The 15,460-nt window shown below is 36.9% G+C and overlaps 1 protein-coding gene across 1 annotated transcript in view; it reads left to right on the top strand.

The window, feature by feature from the left end:
- ralgapa2 (Ral GTPase activating protein catalytic subunit alpha 2) overlaps positions 1 to 15,460 on the top strand; it is a 322,593-nt gene that overhangs the window by 212,286 nt on the left and 94,847 nt on the right. The window contains 2 exon segments of the mRNA XM_056477537.1: positions 14,053 to 14,211; positions 14,885 to 15,012. Of these exon segments, the coding sequence (XP_056333512.1) occupies positions 14,053 to 14,211; positions 14,885 to 15,012 (287 nt within the window).

The raw sequence follows: 15,460 nt of genomic DNA on the forward strand, positions 1-15,460 counted from the left end.
ATTTAAATCATTTATTTCTTCAAAATTCTACACACAATACCCCAAAGTTTTTTTCTCTTCGCTTTCGCCAATTGGTTAATTTTAAAAAAAAAATTTTCTCTTCCCTCGCCACTGTCGCCACTGGCTTGCATAGTTCGGGATCTGTAAAGCTGCGCATTGATGGATTACTACTCTTCAGTGTTTGAACTCCCAGCAGTGAATATTAAAACACACTGACCTGAACTGAGCTAATCTAAACTGAACTGAACTTAAACTCTGAAAACTGAACTACAGTTTCAATTCACTATAATCTTCTATGTGAAGCTGCTTTGACACAATGTACATTGTAAAAGCGCTATAGAAATAAAGATGAATTGAATTGAATTGAATACCCCATAATGACAATGTGAAAAAAGGTTTTTGGAAATTGTTGCAAATTTATAAAAAATAAAAAACCTGAAAAATCACATGTACTTAAGTATTCACAGCCTTTGCTCAATACTTTGTTGAGGCAGCAATATATAATGCCACAAGTTTGGCACACCTGTCTTTAATATTTTTTGCCCATTCGTCTTTGGAGTACCTCTCAAGCTCTAACAGGTTGGATGGGAGGCAACGGTGTACAGCCATTTTCAGATCTCTCCAGAGATGTTCAATTGGATTTAGATCTGGGCTCTGGCTGGGCCACTCAAGGACATTCACCGAGTTGTTGTGCTTTGGGTGTATGTATGTATGTATGTATATATATATATATATATATATATATATATATATATATATATATATATATATATATATATTAGTGGTGGGCCGTTAACGTACTGCATTAACGTGAGACTCTTATCGCGCAATAAAAAAATATATCGCTGTTAATCTATTCTCACGCAAGATATGATGACTTTCACCTTGATATTTTAGCACGTATGTATACCTGAGCGGTGAGCCGTCTGACAAAAAAAGTGCACTTCTGAATCAAATCAGCAGGATGCCTGACTTTAGCTGCAGTTTGGCAGTTTCACTTTAACTCATGAACATTTCATTCATGCCGTTGTGACAAACTGGGGTATTAGACGCAAATAAGGAGCAAGGACTGGTGAGAGTGTTTTGGAATGGAATAATGCTCTTTTTGTCTGTGTGTGTGTGTGTGTGTGTGTGTGTGTGTGTGTGTGTGTGTGTGTGTGTGTGTGTGTGTGTGTGTGCGGTCCTTTACTGACAGCCGCCTTTGAGGATCTTGTTGGAAAATATGGTGAAAAGTCGGTAATAGTTTGATTGCAGTGTTTACTTCAGTAATGCCACTTATATATGCATACTCCACTATGTCTTAATTCCATTTCTGTTTAGTTCAGTTATAACTTAGTCACATTAAGGTAATCAAAAATCTCTTAATCAGAGTATTCATAGTAAAATCGTATTAAAGTATTGTTGCCCATGTAAACATACTCAATGTTTGACACACCGTCAGGGCTCTGTGAACTTGGCATTGAGAAGCAGCATTTTCTGTACTGTATGTACGAAAATCAAAAGCAAGTATGAAATCACTGTTTGTAGCTTATGTAGGCGTACAGTTCAACATTCATGTTTAACTGAATAAACAGTCAGTAAACACAAGTACATCTTATTGTACATAATTTATTTTCATCACCATGCATTCATACATTATCATAGTAGAACAGTTTATCAAGCATTTTGTGATGCATTTTGGAAACAGGAGATGAGCCCCTGGTCTAATGCGCCACCTGGCTTGAGAAACCCTTTCTCAAATATTTATTATTTGGGTAGCATACAAATTCTGTATGCCTTCGGCAGAATTCAAATGAGCCATTTTAATCTAGATTAATTTCGAGATTAATCAAGATTTAAAAAATTAATCTATGCCCACCTAATATATATATATATATATATATATATATATATATATATATATATATATATATATATATATATATATAACCTTAAAAATTATATAATAGTAAAAATGAATATGAATCCTGACTTTTGTGCACAATTAAGCATGTAAATATGACTTTGTTGATCTATCACTCTTTCCCACCTCAGGCTTGGGTGTGTGTGCGCAATATACTGACAGTGAGGAAAGAATAAAGTGGTTGTTGTTGTTGTTGTTGTTTTATGTGCGCACATGTATTTTGTGGTTTGAGAATACTCTGATTGAACCACTGAAGGCATCTAGTCAATTTTAGAATGTCTTTTGTTATAAATCTGGATTGATTGAATGAATCAAGAATCTTGCAGTCTATGGGTGATGAGGGAGGTCTCAGATTTCATCTAAAATAGCTTAATTTGTGTTCCGAAGATGAACAAAGGTTTCAGGGGTTTGGGACAACATGATTTTTGGGTAAACTGACCCTTTAAAGATCATTTTATGCAAGCATTCCCTGCACTTTACATTCAGACTTCTGTTATTAGAAATAAGCTTTCACTGTGTAATTTCCCTGTTTAATTTTTTGTGTAAGTCGCTGTTGCTATCAGGTTTTTCTATTTTTCTATTTGCTCTTGATCTGTCACTGTCAGGCAACAAGAGAGAAGCAATCAAACTGAGTGAAAATTGAGTGCATTTCTATATCTAACAATCATATCTTGCCACCCAAATGGATTTAAGTATGCCATGAATAGCTACATTTATGTGAACAAAGAAATGTGTGATGGAGCTTTTGTATGAAAGCATTCACAATAGGCAACCGAAAGCCATTGAAAATAAAAAAATGAGTTTATTTTATTATACCAACATGTGTGTACATTATCACCCGTGCTACACAGATATGTCCTACATATGTAAATAACTGTATGCATAATATTGATTAGGGTCTAATACTTCATTGGCTCACTGAACGTACTGAACATAAAGCCATAGAGGAACAATCTGCCTGTGATATATCAAAGAATAACACACCTCAGGATCCCCCGTTCAGAATCAAGTATTCCAGTTGGTATAATTTATTTAATAAATAAATTATAGAACATAAATGTTGATTCAAAGCTTAACGTATGTTTACACAGTACACGTGTTTGGTTTTGTTGTTGTTTTGAGTAAGTAAACACTAACATTGAGTCTTAGACATTGTGGGCTCTATTTTAAAGATCAAGGTGCAAAGTCTAAAGCGCAGGGCACAAAAGCATTAAGGGCACGTCCAAATGTACTTTTTCTATTTTAAGGACAGAAAAAAATGATCTGCACCCCGGTGCATGGTCTAACAAGGTTGAGCTTATTCTCTTAGTGAGTTATGGGTGTGTTTTGAGTGTAACATGCATTACTTTCTCTTTACCTTACTTTTATTTTTTACTCCTTTACTTTTGTGGAGTAAGGGAACGGTGGAAACTCACTCCACTGAAGACATCCATTAGCCTACATATTTAATTTCAATTAAATGTTCATATTTTAATTTTAATTCTAAAATAATTTCTTATTTCCAGCAGAAGAATAAATGAACAATAATAATGGAGTGTGGTCAAAAAACTGAGTTATATCCAAACACACGTATTATTCTTATGCCCCATATGGTGATGCGTACATCTCCTAAACCCGACAGGAGGACAAATCTAAACATGTTTATCAAAAGAAATATAACAATGCATATAATAAATACTACTACTATTAATAATAAACAAATGTAAATTGTCACGAACAAACTTAAAAAAGTTCCCTGGCATGGAAGTAGTGTTTTTTATATTTATGTAGAAAACAATAAGTTTTGTAATATTTTAATCCTTTTTAATTTACATTTTTTTTAATTGTTTTATTTTAATTCATCCTTAAAGAAATTTATGTGTGTATATTACGCATTTGAACCTGCATAGGCGCATAACTAATGCACTCTTTGCTGGTATGTATGTATGTATGTATGTATGTATGTATGTATGTATGTATGTATAATTGTATATATATATACACTTGAAGTCAGAATTATTAGCCCCCCTGAATTATTAGCCCCCTGTTTATTTTTCCCCAATTTCTGTTTAACAGAGAGCAGATTTTTTCAACATTTATAAACATAATAGTTTTAATAACTCTTTTCTAATAACTGATTTATTTTATCTTTGCCATGATGACAATAAATAATATTTGACTAGATATTTTTCAGGATACTTCTATACAGCTTAAAGTGACATCTAAAGGCTTAACTAGATTAATTAGGTTAACTTGGCAGGTTAGGGTAATTAGGCAAGTTATTGTAAAACGATGGTTTGTTCTGTAGACTATCGAAAATAAATTCAGCTTAAAGGGGATAATAATTTTGACCTTAAAATGCTTTTATTCTAGCTGAAATAAAACAAATAAGACTTTCTCCAGAAGAAAAAATATTATCAGACATACTGTGAAAATTTCCTTGCTCTGTTAAACATCATTTGGGAAATATTTTTAAAAATTTCAAAAGGGGGCTAATAATTCTGACTTCAATTGTATGTAGAGTTAAGCCCGAAATTATTCATACCCCTGGCAAATTCTTAATGGTTTGGTTTCAAATGTAAATAAAACATTGTTTTTTACAACACTTTCTTTTTTTCAACAGTGATGCTTCTTGTACATAGTCTTATTATCTTTTGGGAGAATCCATGTGTCTGGTAAAAAAAAAATTGCTTTCTATGAATAAAAGTCAGAATTTGGCAGGCTTATGAATAATTTTGGAATTGACTGTATGTTTGTATGTAAGAATGAATGTAAGATTGAATTATTGAAGGAATGAATGAATAAAGGAAGTAAAGAAGGAAGGAAGGACCCCCAGTAACACTCCAGAGTTTTATATTATCGTTTTAAATGTATACACCCCAGCAAAGGGTCAATACTATTTAATGCACATATTTAAGGAAAAGCCCATTCAAGTGTGTAGACATTTTATTGTATTATTTATTGTTTATAGCAAAATTTCAATTCTGCCCCCCCAAATCTCCTTAATCCGATCATATTTCATTGCTATCTAAATATAGGCAACAAATAAAATGAAGCTCTTTTTTTAATGTAGACATTACATATTCCTTTGTTAAATACAGTAACAGATGTTAGCTTACCCCTGAAAAGGAGCTACTGAAAGAGCATTGAAAATGGAGATATAATGAGTTGATTTGATGGTGTAGTCTTGTCAGCAGGTGAGTGACATGCGTGTGGAGCGTGACTTCTGGCCTGTGCTGCTGATTGTTCACCTCTGTCAGACCACTGTGCGCTGCGAGAGCGTTCCAGCAGCGAGAGAGCCGAGCATCTGCAGGTTTAGTAACAGCTCTCAGCCTCTGGACTCCTGTGTGCGCTGTGACCGGGGCCTCGATCAGCACATTAACTCACGCTGCAAGGGCCAAAGGCCTGCCGGATACCAGCAGGGCCCTGCTATCGAATTCCGCCTGTGCTGGCGGGGCGGCGATCGACATGCGTTAGCAGGTTAATGCTGGCAAAATGAGCCGGTGGGAGCCATGTTTAGTTTGAGCGCTCAATCCGATCATGCGCAGGCCTGCGGAGAGCAAAATTCATCAGGCTCCCGAACGCTGAAACCTCTCGCTGTCAGAGCTCATATTAGCCCATCTCAGCCACAGTCCGCTTCCTCCGCTCGCGGAAGGGAGGGAGTGCGTGTGCCGCGAGCTACGCTCCGTTCATTTTGGCCATCAGGCCTGGTAATTGCAACTGTTAGGCGGCACGTGTGAGGAGGGTGAAAGGCCTGTTTTTATCAGCCACAGGCAGACAGGATGTAACTCCTCTAATTTGCAAATGCAACTTTCAGAGGTATAGTGAGAGAAAGGAGGGGTTGGGGCAAGCGAAAACAGAAGAATTCCTCAATCCAATTGAGTGCTGGGGGGCAGAGCAGCTGGCTGGGCTAGTAATGCAGTTACTGGGAGGGTGTTGCCATGCGAGGCCATGGTGTCAGGAGGCAGCCGGTCATCCAGACACACACACACACACACACACACAGTCTTTTGTTGATGAGGGAGGGACACTGCTTCTTTACAAGGCGGCATTTAAGCTTCTGTGCATCGTTTGCTCTGCTCATTGCTTTTATAATCTCCATGTACACTGTAATTTATAATTTTTTTTAATATTAAAGTATTAAATCCGATTATTCAACTCTATCTCACAGCAATCCGTAATTTTTTTATTTAGTTGCTAATTTATATGAATTTGTGCAATCTTATTCATACAATTTAGTATGATTTGCTCATCCCCCAGTGACGGTTTGGTTTAGGGGTGTCACATCATTGGTGTCACACCTCCTTTTAAAAATCTGACATGTTTGTACTACTAAACTCGTATACAAATTTATATGAATTAGCAACTAAATCCTAGTTCACACTACCGGATTTTAAGCCTGATTTGAGTCCGATTTGGAAGTTAAAGAGCTCGCCAACAGATCGGGAAAAAATCTGCGGGTGCTCGCTGCTCTGCAGTTTTTATGTGTGAACTACTGAACAACGCATCAAAGAGGCTCGCTGAAGTGTTGCTGACACCTTGCAGATGGAAATCCAATATCTAGCATGCTGAATATTCCAGAGCTGTCAGCTGACTCAACACCACGTGAGGTCAGATGTCGTGACGAGCTGCAGCCAACGAGGGAGCATATCAGCATGAGCTGTGTGCTAAGGAGCTCAACAGAAACGTCTGAGATTGGCCAGAATGGGCATCGATGCACTCGCTTCATTCTCGCTTCAGACGGGAGAGTAGGCTATATTAACAGTGAACCTAGAATTCTGTAACTATTAGAACTACCACACTGGTCATTTTGACCATTCTCATATTGACCTTATTCTTCGATGCGGAAGTGCGCTCGTTTTTGCTATTGTTTTAGAACTTCCGACTCAGCTGCCTATGAAAGACATGACTAGGAATAATAAACGGCAGAAAACGGTCAAACTACATGCACTACATGCAAGTGTTTTCATGACTATACAGACAAAGTAGAATAATATAATAAGAAAACATCAGTTTGCAACATCAAGCAGCAAAACGAGCTGTTTTTAACATCTAAAAATGAATGGAAATGAGTGAGATCGGAAGTCTCGAGCCAAAAAGATTCCAATGGCTGTGCCCGCTCGTACGCGAAGAATAAGGTGAATAGATGTCATACTGTCACATCATATTTACATTCAAAGCTTCAATTGAGAAATTAAAATTAAGCTTTGAATGTCTGTCATCATATTTTATGACGCCATTACCCTAAAAATATCTGTTTTGGTAATACAGCCTATAAATATGTAGTTAAGATACTAGAAAATGCAAAGGTCTGGGCCCCGCTTTCATTTTCACTTTCAAACAGGAGCTATTTTGTGGCAGAGAATATGCTGTTTTGAAATATATATCTGAAGTAAGTGTATGTTTTTGCTATCAGAAAGTGATGTTTATGTTAGCAAGAAGTTGCTAGGCAAAAAAATGCATACAAATTTAAAGTCACAGCGAAAAGTAGTAGGCATACATGCAGCCGTTTTGACCAATATGGTAATTAAAGAATTAAGAGTAGAAATGCTCAATTCTTTACTATTTTGTACTTAAAAAATAACAATGTTACAAAGAAATACACAGACATTTAGAAAATGTCAGGGTGTTATAGATATGTTAGTTTTATTTCAGAGTTATCAAATTACAAAAATTAAAAACTCACTGTCTATCTATCCACTTGTACCTTTCAGATGAACAATTGATCTACTCAGCTGATTGGCGATGTTTTTAAATGCTCCCTTAAAAGCTTGAAATGCTGTCAGTGATGCAATCAGCACACAAGCAGTCAATAGTGTTCAGCTTTTTCTGACTGCTCCTCCCTCAAAATTTATTTGGCTGTGGTTTGGTAGCTTGACTGAACTGTGGTCGAACGAGTTGTTATCAGATCATGTAGTGTGCCCCCCCCCCCCCCCCCCCCCTCTTGTGGATCATTTACGTAGTGTAATGTAGTGTGAACACCACAGCGATTAAAAAACACAAAATCAAGTCATGTAGTGTAAACGCACAGCGATCTGCTGATGTTTAAAGTCATGTAGTGTGAACTAGGCTTAAACTGACATAACGTAACATAGTTAAGTTTCCTCATGAGATCAGACTGAATTTTTAGAGTGTTTCAGAATTTAGTGAAGTTTCTAAACTAATTTCGAGAGAAGCACATATGATTGATCACAGCTGGTCTCTCATCCAGAATCAGTAATAATCCAATTGGATTGATCCAAGCCAAATATAAATAGACAGATTTCACCCTACTGTCATATCACCTCATCTCCACCTTTTCCTACTTTACTAGGTGGCGCTCTCGACACCTACTTGATCTCAGATCCACTTACATGCTAAAAGACCTAGCAGGAGCCCTGGTGCTCAGAGTTCTCTCCCGCAAGCTCAGGGTTCTCTCCTGGGACAGCATGCCAAACCTGCTAATAGCGTCAAACAATATCTAAGTGTAAACTCTTGAAATGCAATTACAGTATTTCAGAATGTCATAGTATTGCTTTCCCATTTCATATTATTTATGTTTTTTTTTAATTGCTTTTGAATGTGTTGACCTTATTCTTCACGTAAGAGTGGGCACAGCCATTGGAACCTTATTGCCTTAAGATTTCTGATTTCATTCACTTTCGTTGATTTTTAGCCATAAAAAACAACTTGTTACGCTGCTTGATGTTGCAAAATGGTGTTGTGTCATTAAACAGGGTGTCATGGTGTCTTAAAAAGTATTAAAAGTTGATAAATCCATTATGAGAAAATTAAGAACCTTAAAAGGTATTAAAAAGCCTTAATTGCGTTTTTATGTTTTCTTAAATTTGTTCAAGCGTCATCCAAAGTGTTTGACTCCAAAAAAGCATAAATATATTTATATTAACAACGACTTGCTTGATCCACATGATTGGTTCAGGCCGGGGTGCGTCCGACCATTCTACTCTGTCCGGGTGATGCCACATAATTTGCGACAAACGCAGAAAGGTGATGTGACGCTCTCTTCATGTAGTGAAACCATAGAGCGAAACAGACGGTAAAATAAGAAGATGTAAGTTTGTGTAATCCTGGTTGGAGAAAGACAGTGGCTGAAGCCTGTTGCTGAAAACAACCGTGTAATTTTTTTTTCAAGCTTTATTTCTGCATATTGTATGGTTGTGCTCCATTGATTTATTTAACTAAAACTGTTTAACAACTGTTTAGTAACCACTGTTTATTAAGTTAAAGATTTGATACTGATTAGAACTTGAAGTGGCGATGAGGTCTTAAAATATTCTGAGAAGGTCTTTAAAAAGTCTTAAAAAAGGTAATGAAATTACTTTTATGATTCCTGCATATACCCTGTTAAATTGTTTTTATTTTTAGGTATAGTCAAAGACACACTTTTTGGTAGAGCAATTTATGCCGTCTTTTATTCCTAGTCATTTTTTTCCAAAGGCAACTAAATTGGAAGTTCGAAAAAAAATGACATTCTCAATTCACATTGAGGAATAAGGTAAACATCTTCACTTCTACACAACGCCTAGTCACTAATACTGTATTGCTCGTAGTTTCTGTATTGACCTTTAGACAGTCCTAAGAATTAAACAATTAAAGGGCACCTATTTTAGCCCCTTTTCAAGATTTAAGATAATTCTTTTGTGTCTCCAGAATGTGTCTGTAAAGTTCATTATACCTTTTTAAATCTGGGAAAGTTGAGCTGTTAGAACATTGTAGCCATTTTTGCTCCCTGTGCCTTTAATGCATATGAGCTGGTTCTCCCCGCCCACTGTTCTTACATGTGAGTCAGAGCCAGAGAGATTGCTCTGATGGGTGTAGCCTTCATGTGGATAAACAGCACAGTGACAGTCAAGAATGTAGCAGATCTCCCTTACTAACGCAAGAACTTTCCCAACTGCTAATTGATATATTTGTTGTGGAGTTAATTCAAGCCTTTCTGCAATGATGAGTCACACACAATGTCATTATACAGAATGGGAGGGATTTGGATCCTATTTTAACATCAGCAATTTTTTAAAAAGAGGCTTATTGTGTTTCTATTATTCCAATATGACTGTAGACACACTGCCTACACACAGTTCTGTCCAAATAGCTTACAAAGGTTGATTTTCATAATGTATACCCTTTTAATAGCCATAAAATATTATTTCTAATATAACATTTTTGCCAAAAATGTCTTTATTATCCTATATAAATCTTACATTTAGGGACTAAACAATGGAATCTCAATTTGTTAAACCTTTAACAGCTAAGACAACAACTGAGTTGAAGGTATAGTTTACCCAAAACAGAAATTTGTTATGTTTTTATTCTCCACTTGTTCTATACCTGTCTGAGTTTCTTTTTTCTGTTAAACACATGCAGTAGGAAGATATGTTGAAGAAGGTTGGAAACCAGCAGCCATTGACTTCCATAGTATTTTGTGATTCCTACTATGGATGTCAATGGCTGCTGGTTTCCAACATTATCTTTCTTTGTGTTCAACAGAACAAAGAAAATCATAAAAGTTTGAAACCACTGGAGTGAGAGTAAATGGTGAGAAATGTTTCATTTTTTGTTGGACTGTCTCCTAAAATGCCTTCATTCAAAGTTTTGTAAAAACCCATTATTGCATATTGTATAGGCCACATTTTGGCATTTATGCCTTGTTATTACTTACAATCTAATTATGAATTATGACAATGTTTATGGATTTGCTTTTTACTATGTTGTGTACACTACCTGACAAAGGCCTTGTTGGCGATCCCAGTTGTAAGAGCAACAAATAATAACTTGACTTCTAGTTGATCATTTGGAAATGACAGATGAATCATCTGTTGAACTGCATCTCAATCATCACAAATAATGCAGAAGACCTGTTGGAACCCGCATAGACCCAAGATATATCATTCTCACAGAAATTAGTCAAGTTTGGTTAAGGAAAAATATATAGTTTGGGGTTTCATTCAGTATGGGGGCGTGCGAGAGATCTGCAGAGTGAAAGGCAACATCATCAGCCTGAGATATCAAGACATTTGTACTGCCGATTACATGACAAACCACAGGAGAGGGCAAATTCTCCAGCAGGATAGCGCTCCTTCTCATATTTTAGCCTCCACATCAAAGTTCCTGAAAGCAAAGAAGGTCAAGGTGCTCTAGGATTGGCCAGCCCAGTCACCAGACATGAACTTTACTGAGCATGACTGGGGTAAGATCGAGAAGGCTTTGAAGATGAATCCAAAGAATCTTGATGAACTCTGGGAGTCCTGCAAGAACGCTTTCTTTGTCATTCCAGATGACTTTATTAATAAGTTATTTGAGTCATTGCTGAGATGTATGGATGCAGTTCCAAGCTGATGGGAGTCATACACAATATTAATTCTTTTTCCACTGCACTATGACTTTATATTCTATACTGTACATTATTTATGTTCAGTGACAAGACGTTTGTCTAAACAACGTCAGACCTTACTGTCCTAAATATATCATTAAATATAAAGGCATGATCATATTTTATTTTAGTAAAATAAGTGTAATCTAGAGGCCTTTGCCTTTCATATAAGCCACTTCTGATACCAAATGATCATCTAGAAGTCAAGTTATTATTTGTTGTTCCTAAAACTTGGATAATCGGCAAGACTTTTGTCAGTAGTGTATGGTTGTAATATATCATATTTACCCCCATATTTTGAACGTTCAGTTTTATTTCACATCCCCTGCAAATAACCTAGATAAAAAATAAAAAAGTGAAAACCATGACTCAAATTTGAATTTGATGAGTGAAAAAAACCCCAAAAGCCATTCATTGGTAGAATGATGTAAGCTATAGAGACCAGCATATCAAAACAATCTTAATGGTGATCTCCATTGGCTAATGGGGGTAAGAAACCACCAAGCACTCAAAGTACCCTAGTAACCGCTTAGAGCATCTTAGCAGTGCCCTAGCAACCGGCCACAACAGCTTCACAGGCACTCTACATTAGCCTATTGTAAAGCGCAGGTTTCTTAGAGGTTTGCGGTCTTTAACATCTGCTCCCTTTCATTGAGAATGGCATCTGGTGAACGTGTGCTATGCGTCATATATTTCCTCTCTCCGCCCAACCTGTTTGCATGCCGCCAATTCTTCTGCTGACTCCAAATGGATCGGTATGTGCCGACCCAATCAGCTTGTTGTGGATTTGTTTAATTTTAGCCCATTAGTATAATTAAGGGCTTATGGGGAAATGTGGTAATTGCATTTTTGGTGAAGAGGACATGTTTTGGTAATGGCTCATTAGGCATGGGTGCATCGGCAGATGTTTAACGACCCATTGAGAGGAGCTCGCTTAAGGCCTCACCGTTGCGGCAAAATGCTTCCAAGACTCCTCTTTTTTTTCTTTTTTTTTTTGATTACGCAGGTCACTTTGATTTCTCACCGTTTTGGTAATAGCCCACTTAATTGTTGTTAATTATTTGGAATGAAGTCTTTATGGTCTGTCTGTGCTGGTTCGGTTTTGTATAGTGACAGTGAATGCTGGCGCCAGTGAATGATGCTTAAAAACACTTCTGTGTTCTATAAAACAAAATTAATTTTGTATTTTGCATTACTAAGTGTGGGTTGAATGATATAATGAGAAATTTGACAGTTTGATCCGTACTTACAGCTTTATAATTGTATTTCTGATGTACTGAACTCAATATATTGTGCAGTATACTTAAAATAAATAAGTAAAATTAAATTCATCTTTGTTTCTATAGATATTTTACAATGTAGATTGTGTCAAAGCAGCTTAACGTAAAAGTTCTAGTAAATTGAAAAGGTGTCAGTCCAGTGTTCAGAGTTAAAGTTCATAAATTCATTTTATGTTATTTATACATTATCATTTCTTGTAGTTCTATGTTTTATGTTATTTTTAAGTTATTGGGATGCAAAGAACTGCTCAATATTCAATATCTATTATTGTATAAAACTTTTTGTCAATCTTTGTTTTTAATTGTTTTTTACAGATTGAGTTGCTGATTTTGACCAATTATTAAACCAATTAGCACAATTAGAACATTACTGTCATTCGATTCTTTGAAATATTGTTTGAAAAGTATCAGCATGTCTCAATCAGTTCCAGAACCTACTAACAACTGTGTCAGTGAATACCAGACACTTATATTTTATGAATATTTATTTAATGAAAACCCTTTAGATTTACTAAATTCAGCATCTTATATGCTCTTATTCAATTCATCTTTATTTCTATAGCGCTTTTACTATGTAGAATGTGTCAAAGCAGCATAACATAGAAGATCTAGTAATTTGTCAGTCCAGTTTTCAGAGTTGAAGTTCACTTTAGTTCAGTTCAGTGTGGTTTAATTTCACTGATGAAAGTCCAAACGCTGAAGAGCAAATCCTTCGATGCGTAGCTCTACAAGTCCCAAACCAAGCAAGCCAGTGGCAAGGAACAAACGTCACCAATTGACGAAAGTGAAGGAAAAAAACGTAACCTTATTAAAACCTATTAAACTACATCATATATGTAGACTCCAGCTCTAAAGACATCTGTGTCTGCATGAATTCAGTCAAGCAATAGGAATAATTTCTACCGGTTACTGTTTTAATATTTCCTGCCAGAATTGAAACATCAGGTTTGACAGCTGCAATGTCTCTGAACCCAGTTCTCTGATACACAGATTTCCTCATATTAGTCAAATTATCACAGTAGATTACTGGAGCTTCAACATTGGAACTCCATATTAATCAGAATCTCAGCATCCATGTATTTGATGTTCCTAAAAATGAAAACCTCATTTCCTTCAAATGTATGTATATTTTTATGTAAAACGAAAAACCAAGTCCAATTTTCAGGCTAAAGTCAATTTGCTTAAATGATTGAAACATAATGAACCCAATTTCTCCTGCTCATTTGACTTGGGATTGAAAATCCCCAAAATAATTGGAGTCGTTATGTACTAAAATAAATGTACAGTCTTTCTTTCTCTCTCTGGAATTATTGTTGATCACATTTTGAAAGCATGGGGTCGACTTTTTTTCTGATGCCTGCAATCCTTTTATGTCTTTCTAAGAATTTGTTTGTCTGTTTATTCAATCAGTGCTTGTTTTTCTCCACAACGAAGCCCCTGTAAGAGGTATATGACTAATGCTGATCGCATTTTATTGCCTGTCAGATTTATTGATGCGTTTTGCCTCTGCTTGCTCGCAGCTTCGTCACTTGGGAAACGACGAAGTGCACATTGTGTGGTCGGAGCACACACGGGATTACCGGCGAGGAATCATCCCCACCGACTTTGGAGATGTCCTCGTCATCATCTACCCCATGAAAAACCACATGTTTTTTGTTCAGATCATGAAAAAACCCCAGGTAGGTTATGAAGATAATGGCATTACACTACATTAAGGACCACAACAATCATCGTAACTTTTTCTGTGTTACGTGAAAGGCCTCTCTGGAGGCATCTAGAGATGTTCATCAGGATGTGCCTTGTTTGGCTGATGCGGACTGTGGCAGGATGGCATCTCTTCCTGTCTGTTCTCTGAAAGCACTAATGCTCAGAGTCCATTACTGCACTGTCGGCACGCCACTCTCATCGCGGTCAAGCTGCCTTTCATCTTCCTCCTCCTGCGTCTGCCACTAGATCCCCGGAGAAACCGAGCGCGCATCATTTGTAATTTCTGGTAAACACGCCACCTCTGCGAGACTTGACTGCCATGTGTGCGCTGAGTGGCCTGGATGCTGTCAGATGTATGGCTTCTGCAACATGTCACCGGCAGCAATTAGCGAAATTCCCTCAGCTGTGCCGCTGTTATCTGCCGTTCCACTCAAATAACTCTCATTTCATCCACTCGATAAACGCAAGGCTTGGCAAATGGAAGTGCTGCATTATCCGTGCGCTGTCCTGCACATCGATTTTTTTTTTTCTTCCAGTCTGTTTGTGGCACACGCATCACATGCGACATCTTCATGTAAATTGATTTTAGGTTTAGTACAAAAATAACAGTGTGTCTTCATTGTTTGCTCTTTCTCTGTCAACCAGGTTCCTTTCTTTGGGCCTCTGTTTGATGGGGCGATAGTGACTGGAGAGTTGTTGCCGAGTCTGGTGCGGGCCACGTGCATCAATGCCAGCAGGGCCGTGAAGTCTCGTCTGCCACTTTACCAGAGTTTGTATCCTTTCACCTGTACGGATGCTGAGCGGTGAGCTGGCTAACGCACTACTGCACACTACTGATACTTGTAGGTCAAAGGATTGTAATGTCAACACCACTTACACTAAACTGTCTGTAGTTCCAATCCCCTGAGACCTTCATTCATTTTTGGTACACGAATTACGATATTTTGGATGAAATCCAAGAGGCCTATGATCCTCCATAGATAGCAAGGGTCCTGAAATGTTCAAAACCCAGAAAGCAGGTTGTTCGCAGATTTTTTAAATTAGAGCTGCATGATATTTGGAAAAAGTGTTTTTACTATAATAATTTTTTTTGCGATACATATTGCAATATTGCGTATAATTTTAACAGATGAAATAAATGGCTCAAGAATTCATCATTTAGATTAATTTGGATGATTCTGTATGGATTTGCATCTGCATAAAATATACTAAACCAATCAC

Source organism: Danio aesculapii, chromosome 17 (assembly GCF_903798145.1).
Source record: "Danio aesculapii chromosome 17, fDanAes4.1, whole genome shotgun sequence".
Taxonomy (NCBI): Eukaryota; Metazoa; Chordata; class Actinopteri; order Cypriniformes; family Danionidae; genus Danio; species Danio aesculapii.